The sequence below is a fragment of the Engystomops pustulosus genome, chromosome 1 (assembly GCF_040894005.1).
Source record: "Engystomops pustulosus chromosome 1, aEngPut4.maternal, whole genome shotgun sequence".
Taxonomy (NCBI): Eukaryota; Metazoa; Chordata; class Amphibia; order Anura; family Leptodactylidae; genus Engystomops; species Engystomops pustulosus.
The window spans coordinates 36,628,341-36,638,467 of NC_092411.1; the positions used below are offsets into that span (position 1 = coordinate 36,628,341).

The 10,127-nt window shown below is 43.1% G+C and overlaps 1 protein-coding gene across 1 annotated transcript; it reads left to right on the top strand.

Moving 5' to 3' along the window:
• Positions 1–2,051: 2,051 nt before the first annotated feature.
• Positions 2,052–5,972, top strand: LOC140114100 (proteinase-activated receptor 1-like). The gene is made up of 2 exons (XM_072132682.1): positions 2,052–2,108; positions 5,029–5,972. Exons 1-2 carry the CDS (start codon positions 2,096–2,098, stop codon positions 5,970–5,972), a joined length of 957 nt encoding a protein of 318 aa, XP_071988783.1. The 5' UTR covers positions 2,052–2,095.
• Positions 5,973–10,127: the final 4,155 nt, after the last annotated feature.

Genomic DNA, 10,127 nt, shown 5'->3' on the forward strand with positions numbered 1-10,127 from the left:
GTCTGTTTGTAACTAGGGGTCATCAGTAAGTCAGGTGTTCTTAAGTAGGGGACTGCCTGTAATGCATTTAGGGGCCGTTTATTTTTTCATATTTTTTGTAAACTTTTTTCTTTTTCTTTTTTTTAACATTTTTTAGTATCCCACTCTGAGACTTGAACAAGCATGACTTGTCTTGTTCAAATCCCAGACATTACTGACAAACTAATCAGAACAGCCAGGATCCATGCAGCCAGTCTCCTGAATGGATTTCAATGGGACAAATATTGAATACCAGTACACCTCGCTGCTCTATTACCTATTATTATAAGGGAAATATGTATTTGAAAACAATGGTAAGAGCATGTTAAAGTAAGGAGAAGATGATTAAAAGGGTTGTCCCATTAAACAAGTTATCCACAAGATAGGGTGTAACTTGCCGATCGGTGGGGGTCTCAGTAATGGGACCCCCACAGATCCCGAGAACGGGGGGTCCAATGTACCCCTGTTGCACCCTGTGATGATGGGAGAAGCCGGATGTGCATGCGTGGGCTGCCCTGCTCATCTCTATGGAGGTGATGGAGATTGCCGAGTGCCATACTTGCCAATCTCCGTCAGCTCCAGAGAAATGAACGGGTGAATCGGCACAAGTGCAACTGGTTGCTTCGGTCATTTCGGGGTGCGAAGGGGGTACATCTGACCCCCAGTGGCGTAACTAGGAGTGGCAGGGCCCCATAGCAGGCTTCGGCATGGGGCCCCCCTTCCCACTTGAAAATTATACATATTTGTATACTCACACAAGCAAGTTACAATCACACATTTGTACACTTACGCACATATGCTCATATAGAGCATATACTCACACATACAGTGACATTTACACACAGAGCATATATACACACATACAGTATATGCAGACGCCATACACCGTATACACACACACACACAAGATATACACATCACAGATGCAGCATATATACATCACATTTATGTTATATACATATTATGATGTACAAAGTGCAGCATAATATGGATATAATGCTGCACATCCGCCACTCTTTAGTGTCGGATGCTGGGGCCCCCTGACACTGTGGGCCCCATAGCGGTTGCTATGGCTGCTACCACTGTAGTTACGCCCCTGAGACCGCTGTTCCTGAGGTTTCTTTGAGTACAGAAGGTGATTTCAGAGGGTCTTTCTTGACCCACTTTGCCCAGGAAGAAGAGGTGCCTGTGGCATGCCGCCCTGCCATCTTGTCTTGTCAGTAAACCAGGCCCAAAGCAGAGCTCCAATACTCAGACTGTACTCCAACTCTGCTGCTGAAGCAGCCAACTCTCCTAGCCCAGCCTAAAGCTGTTTATCAAGGCTGTGTGAATATCTTCCTGAGAATCAAAGATCCAACCAGCCAGCTCTACCCAGCTGACATTTACGGCTGTTGTGGCCGTTGTTAAGTTTCCAGTTATGCTTTACCAACGTGCCTCTGAGTGATCTGTGAATCAGGCTGTATACCACCAAGGGTGCCGCATCCTCCACCACCAGGGATCCCTATCCGCACATTGGGATTTCCCCAGGGAGAAACCTACACTTTCAGCCTCTCCCTCCATTTTAACCCACACACCACCTGCTGGAGACCCTCCATGCCGTGGACGAGGCCTCCATTCCTGATACTGTGACCATCGCTGCACGCTAGGCCGCACTAGCCAGCCACTCAGGTATTCGGGGCCCTGGTTCCTCCAGCCACCGAAAAAGGCTAGGCCCCGGAGGTGGATGTGGCAGATCCAAAAGGATTAACGCTGCAGCAATTTGAGAAATCTGTTTGGAGTTTTGTTTGGAGTAATGTATGTATTACAGATGATTGATTTTTGAACCTGAACTGGAGGATTTTTGCCTGGTCAAAGATTTGGTGTAGTTTTATGGATCATAAGGAGTATTGTTCATACACGGATTGTAATGGCCACTCTGGTAATCTAAGTAGCCATTAATGTCAACGTGTACATGATCTCTATACTGTGACATCACTTTGTAAATAATGTCTGTAGAATTAACATGTGATTGCCTTTGAATATATTTTCAGTTCCCCATTTCGGTGTATATAATTTTGAAGATTTGGCAAGCAGTGGTATGGAGGAAGATGGTGAGTAACAAGTAAAACTTCAATTTTATAATAGACTGTAACGGGATAATCTCTAGGATCCCCGTCTCCTGGGATAGATGGGCACTTTTGGGCACATCACACTCACAGTCCACACCAGACAAGTTGGGTGTCTGGGTGTCCACAACCAGTTTTATTAGCTTCTTTGAAGCAGGAAACATTACAAACCAAAACAATACATAAATAAAGCCTGAGGCTGTCTGGCCACTAACTACATACCTCCCAACATTTGTGAAAGGGAAAGAGGGACAAAATGGCGGCACACCCCCAATCACTCCCTGGCCACGCCCCAAATTTTAGGCATATTATAATAATAAAAATCATCTCAATTAAAAAAAAAAAAAATTATCCTCATTGGGATTTGAACCCAGAACCTGCAGTGTACAATAATGTCACAGTGCCCCAACCAACTGAGCTATAACCTCTATGATTATCTAGGCATAGAATTTTGGTAACTAAGAACTATGACTACTGTTACACTGTGACACAAGTTTAATGCCTTGGTATATAGAGAGGGATCTTCTCAGAGATTATTCTAATTAATGAGACTATTATTATTATTATTGAGATGATTATTATTATTGAGATGATTATTATTATTTTTACTATTATTAATAATCATCTCCATAATAATAAAAATAATAAAATTTATAATAATAATAATAGTCTGAATAATTACAATAATAATCTCTGAGAAGATCCCTCTCTATATATCAGTGCAGTAAGCCTGTGTATCAATGTAACAGTGGCAGATAACACTTCTTAGTTACCAGAAATCAGCTCTGTATCACTGGGCTTATAGCTTAGTTAGTTAAGGCTCCTGTCTACAGTGCAGAGAGTCCCAGGTTCGAATCTCAGCCTGGGCAAAACTTTATTCAATTTAATTAAAGAGAACCCGTCATGCAAAATAACCCCCCTAAGCTAAATATATTTTCATAAACTGCCATTAGAGAGCATTGCCTCTATCCCTTCATTGTCCCTCTACATGCCTGTAAACCTAAGCAATGAGGTCCTAAAGCTGTATGCAAATGACCTGTGAAATGTCCAATGAAGCATTAGCATATTCAAGCTGTCCACTCTATTCATGAGTGGGAGGCACAGCCACACCCCCAGTGCTTGACTGACAGCCTGTATAATGATGTGAGGCTGTATAATGATGTGCTTCCTAGTGCTGGTGGCCATGCCCCCTGCAGCCTGTGCGTGTGTATAGGAGAGATACAGCAGCTCCAGGCAGCCATGTTACAGCAGAACATGTCAGATTCATGTGCAGCCGATGTCTGTGTCTCTCACATGTGTATTAGGAGGATGTAGCATGTCAGCAGATACAGCACACACTAGCAATGCTTTACTATACATTACACACAGACATGAGCAGGGGGAGGAGAGGGGAGGGGTAACAGGGGTGACATCACTGCCTCTGACCATGTGACCAGCCTCATTTATATGATAAAAAATAGATGATTTTACAATGAATAATGTATGAAATAACTAGATAAAGGCTGGGGTGGGATCCTTGTGAGCTGCTCCAACAGGTAGAGGTGACAGGACTAGTGACACAGACCTGATGACAGGTGTCCTTTAAATAAAGAGCTTGTGTCTGGGGAAGCCCTGGAGACCATATATGGACAGATGCTGATCTGACCTGATGACGTGGTCCCTGCTCTCTCCGCTAACCCGACACTTCTCTGAAAAGGATTCCCTGCCCGATGTCTGTAGAAGCCATTCTTTACTATCAGTTCTGGCTTTCAAAGTATTTACTATGCGGACACAGCGCCGGGACACAGCGGGACCTGGGGAGAAAATCCGTGACAATCTCATAGCTGCCCGTGATCCTTTAGAAAAGTTTGTACTTCACATTCCCTCTACATGGTTCCATACAGAGTCTTAGCTATAGCGGTCACAGAGGTTGCAGTTGTGACCAGGTCTCTAAGCTGGGGCTGGGGACTATTTGAACCCTCACACTAATTGCTCTCTAGTTGGTGCCACCTTTCTTGTAGTGGCTCCTGGTTATGTTTATGCTGCTCCGAAAGCGGGTTGGACTTGCTGCGGCCTGGTACCACCAGGTCGTTCCACAGGCGTGACTTGTCCGCAGTGGCAGCTAAGGTCGAGATACAGGAACGGCAGGCAATCTCGTAGTCGGGGACAGGCAGGAGATCAGGACGGGCAGCAAAGGATAAGAGTCGGGAATGTAGCAATACTTCAGGGCAGGCAGCGGAGGAGCGTAGTCAGGAACGGAACCAGGGTTACAACAGGAAATCACAGAAATAGCGCAAGGCATCAAACACAACTTTCTTCAGGGCGCGAGGCACAAAGATCCGGCAAAGTTTGCAGGAAGAGTCAGGCTTAAATATAATTAATGGCGCGCTGGTCCTTTAAATTTAAAGAAGCCGGCACATGCACTATAGGAGTCGGGGACGTGCGTGCACTGCGGGGGCGGGATCAAGCCAGGAGCCGGGACGGGTAAGCTGCACAGGCAATGTGCAGGCGGGGGCAGAGGAGCACGGGTGAGCCCGCTTCCCGCGATATGGGTCACGGGACCACCCGTGACGAACATATTATGGAGATACACCGCAAAAGTCTGACGGCTCCTGGGCAGCAATCATTCATGGCCAGAAGTTGTCACAAAGCTCTGGAAATGATGTAGCAGAATCCTAAGCTGTGATTTTCTGTATGCCTGACTTGCTTTTGTTTCATCAGCACCATACTCTCCGATTAAGCTTCTAGTGTGTAAGATAACTCATTGGTGATGCCAGCAATGATATCCAGCCATCAGGTATAAACCATTCAGTGGATAGGTGATAAGATGGCATCACTGCTTAAGAAGTAAAAAATTGATTATATGTCTGTTTTTAATTTGTTCTCACTCATTTCTTGTTTTAATATTTCTTTTTGTCTTTTCCAGTCACAACAGAAAAGAACTCCAGTTCTGCTAACATACCTCAGATAAAAAAAGACCATCTCACTAGTCCTTTGATAAATAAGCTCGTTCCTTCGGTGTACACCCTGGTAATCTGTGTGGCTCTCCCTTTGAATGCAATGGCAATTTTCATATTCATCTTCAGGGTTAAAGTTATGAAGCCAGCAGTGGTGTACATGCTGAACCTGGCCATTGCTGATGTGCTCTTTGTGATATCACTCCCTTTCATCATAATATATGGATTCTCTGGGAACGACTGGCTCCTCGGAGAAGGAATGTGTCGTATTGTGACTGCAGCATTTTACTGTAACATGTACTGCTCCATCCTGCTGATGACCAGCATCAGTGTGGACCGCTTCCTGGCTGTGGTCTATCCAATACGTTCCCTGCACTGGAGGACGACCACGCGGGCCTGGGTGGTCTGTATTTTTATTTGGATTCTATCAATATCCAGCAATGTGCCGCTTTTTATAACTAACCAAACCTATGTTATCGATGTTCTGAACACTACAACCTGTCATGATGTTCATTCAGCGCCAATTATTCACAACCTTCATGTTTATTATAACACCACTTTCATCTCAGTCTGTTTCTTCTTCCCTTTACTAGCCACAACCTTCTGCTATATTGGTGTTATCAGAAAACTGAGCAGTTTAGGAAGTGAAAGCAAATTGAAGAAATCTCGAGCCGTGGTTCTTACTGTGACTGTGCTGTGCGTGTTTGTGATTTGCTTTGGGCCAACCAACATCATCTTTCTAATCCACAACTTCGGTTACAATGACATAGACAATGGATTTTTGTATTTTGCTTCTGTCATTTGCACCTGTATTAGTAGCATCAGCTGCTGTATTGATCCCCTTATCTATTACTATAGATCCTTGAAGTTCCAGAAGCACTTACATAATCTACTGTCCTGCAAAAAGGAATAGTGGCTCAGAGAGTATAACAAGCTTTAGTACTGAAAGTACATTATAAATTATGGTAGAAGGCCAAATTCAAAAATGCATAAACCCCCTGCTGCTTTATCAGCTACATGTACAGTACACATGGACATAGACGGCCACATCTGCTGCTAGCAAAGTGTCTATGGCAACTATTGGCATATTAATGGCCCTCATGACTTCCATATTTTTCCACATACAGCGGTGGCCAAAAGTTTTGACACTCCTGCAATTCTGTCAGATAATACTTGTTTTCTTCCAGAAAATTAATGCAATCACAAATTCTTTGGTATTAATATCTTCATTTCTTTTTCTTGCAATGAAAAAACACAAAAGAGAATGAAAAAAAGTCAAATCATTGATCATTTTACACAAAACTCCAAAAGTATTGGTACTTGGTAGCACAACCTTTAGACAAAACCATGAATAAGTTTCTTAGAAGGCTCTGCTGGAATTTTAGACCATTCTTCTTTGGCAAACTGCTCCAGGTCCCTGAGATTTGAAGGCGCCTTCTCCAAACTGCCATTGTGAGATCTCTCCACAGGTGTTCTATGGGATTCAGGTTTGGACTCATTGCTGCCACTTTAGAAGTCTCCAGTGCTTTCTCAAACCGTTTTCTTCTGCTTTATTGAAGTGTGTTTTGGGTCGTTGTCCTGCTGGAAGACCCATGACCTCTTTGGGAGACCCAGCTTTCTCACACTGGGGCCTACATTATGCTGCTAAATTTGTTGGTAGTCTTCAGACTTCATAATGCCATGCACACAGGGCCGGTTCTAGACAAAGTGGGGCCCTGGGCAAAACTAAAAGTGGGGCCCCAAAGTAAAACTATTTTATGACCAGTCACAGTCAGCAAGAGGCTCCGTTAGTATGGTGAAACAAACAGTAATATGGGAGTATTTTATGGGAGATAGATGAATAATAGGGAGATTTATGGGCAGAACGGTGGCTCCGTGATTAGCACTACAGCCTTGCAGCGCTGGTCAACATCTGCAAAGATTTTGTATGTTCTCTCTGTGTCTGCGTGGGTTTCCTTCGGGTCCTCCGGTTTCCTCCCACACTCCAAAAAATTACTGGTAGGTTGATTAGACTGTGAGGCCCATTGGGGAGAGGGACTGATATTTTCTTTAAGCAGACAATTGCCCCATTTTCAAAATTGCATCAAAGATTTTATAGACATATGCGCCTTCATGCAATTTTGATTCAAATTGAAACATTGTATTAAAAATACTTAAAATTTGACTTTGATGGCAAAAAATTTGATCCAAACAGAAAATGTTTACCTTCACATCTCCTAAATGTAATACATGGACATTTGTAGAGTTCACAAATGTGTCCTATTGATATGTTCACAACTGTAATAACTAGATATCTGCTTTTCAGCTAGACATTTTTAGACGGTCACAACCTGCAAAATATATCAATAAAACAGAATAAAAAGTAAAGGCGCCATAAAACCTATATAATTTTGAAAGCAGACAACCAGGCAATGCATATGGCAATTAACATTCAAAATTTCCTCTAAAATATAAACAAATCCAGATACTTATATAAAGAAAATCTACTTTCCTAAAACAGTAAGATGTGAGGAGAGCATACATACCCCCACACCAATATACAGTATTTACCAAAATATGCAGCAAAGGGAACTGCAGAAAATTCACACAGATGTATCATTGTCTGTTCCTTACACAATGGTAACCCAAATAAATAACTATATATCCATAAACCTCTCTAATGAGATAATAAAAGTCACTTTTAGATCTGCGCCATTGTATTAGCCGCATAATAACAGAACCCTCCGCGCTTCATAAGAATGAGAATGAGAACGTCATAACATAGGTGTAAGTAATGGAGGATGATGGGAAATAAAAACTTTATTCCAGGACATGTGGGTGTTTTTGGTGTTACATATAACTTTATGGACATGTTCTGGTCGCGGTGTAGTCACATTAGGCGAAGAGGATTGAATGTTTATCGTATCAGTCAATTTTCCCAACAAAAAATAACTATCACAAAATAAAAGGGAATAAGAGAGAATGGGCCTCATTTATCACTTTTGTGCGCCTAAGTGTAGTAGTTGCGCCTAAATTCTGGCGCACTGTTTTCCAGAATTATCACAAGCTACAACCATCTGTGATAAGTATATTTTCTGCCTCTTATTAATCACTTTACTTTAACACAGTTTAGGCGCAATTTTGGCGCAGTTTCGGCGCAATGTTAGATTCAGGCTCTTACATGTGATCCTGCTACCAGCTCCTCTCTGCTTCTCCCACAGCCCAGAATGAAGATAACACTCACAGCAGCACCCAGGTGTGTGACACCCAGCACCCAGTGACCTCCTCAGCAGGGGCTTCTCCTGGAGGGGATCCCCCAGTGCTGGTCTCCTGCTGCACCCCTGTAATTCTGCACAGTATCCCCCTCAGACACACTGGTGATACTGTGCAGAATTACATGGGGACACTTGTTAGTACTATGTGCAACATTCTGTAACATTCTCTTCTCTCTTGCTGTGAGCTCAGGATTCTGCAGAATATTTTGTAAATAGAAGGTGATGAACTGTAAATAGAGTCTGCAGCTCCTGTCTGCAGAGTATCTCATGTCTGTATGATCTGTTCTAGTGTCTGCAGTGTCTGGCTGAGCTTTGCTTCTAGAAATGAGCTGTTCTGCAAAGGGGCTCAGTGCTTTCTTCTCAGTTAACGCCACCTTCGGGCTGGAGTGTTTTTGAGCCCGTTTTTGCGGCTAAATGAAAAGTCGCAAGTGATGAATATCATTAGGCGCAGCGAAACATCTGGATTGCTAGGATAAATGAGGTTATTTTTGCTGCGCAGCTAGTTTGGCGTTTAGTCGCAAAAATGGCACAAAAACAGTGCACCTGAATGAAAAGGCGCAAAAACAACAGAAAAAAACGATTGATACATGTGGCCCATGTACAGTGTGTTCTTAGATAGTTCTGCATAGAGAAAGGTTAAAACATGAATATTAGTTGATATTATCCCTTCTCAAAATGTAGTAACATATAAAGTGAATATTTCCATTATCTGTGAGGTGCAGCAGCTCCTGTGTGCAGCAAATTCTCCCTGCAGGATGATGGCTAAGAATCTGGATGGGGGGGGGGGGTAATTTCAGGGGGCTGTATCTCTGGCTCTGTGACACATAGAACCTTACTTCTTTTGTCCTATAAAAGAAGAGAGTCTCCTCTTTTATATGCGTCTAAATTGTGTTTCTAAAATGTAGGAAAACGGAGATATTAACTGTTAAAATGTCGTTGGGAGTGATTTTTATATATAAAAATGGCACCTGATATTCTCACTTTAATCCTGAATATCTCTGGATCCATGGCACTTAGAAACACAATTCAAGATTCATTTGAAAGAAGAGATTCTCTCCTTTCTGGGGGCCCTGGGCAATTGCCACCTTTGCCTACCCATAGCGCTGGCCCTGCATGCACATGGTCAAGCAGTCCAGTGCCAGAGGCAGCAAAGCAACCCCAAAACATCAGGGAACCTCCGCCATGTTTGACTTCATATAGGGAAGTGCCACAGTGCCATGGGCTTTACACTTCTTCATCTAGGGAGGTGCCACAGTGCCAGGGGCTTTACACATCTTCATCTAGGGAGGTGCCACAGTGCCAGGGGCTTTACACTTCTTCATCTAGGGAGGTGTCACAGTGCCAGGGGCTTTACACTTCTTCATCTAGGGAGGTGCCACAGTGCCAGGGGCTTTACACTTCTTGATGACACTCCACACGGTAGACACAGGACATTCAGGTATTTGGAGATGGACTTGTAGCCTTGAGATTGCTCAGGCTTCCTCACAATTTTGATTCTCAAGTCATCAGTTCTTTGGTCTTCTTTCTTTTCTCCATGCTCAATGTGGTGCACACAAGGACACAGGACAGAGGTTGAGTCAACTTTAATCCATTTCACCTGGCTGTAAGTGTGATTTAGTTATTGCCACCACCTGTTAGGTGCCACAGGTAAGTTAAAGGTGCTGTTAATTACACAGATTAGAGAAGCATCACATGATTATTCAAACAGTGCCAATACTTTTGTTCACCCCCTTTTTTATATTTGGTGTTGAATTATATCCAATTTGGCTTTTTGACAATTATTTTTGTGGTTTTCCATTGAAGACAAATTAAAT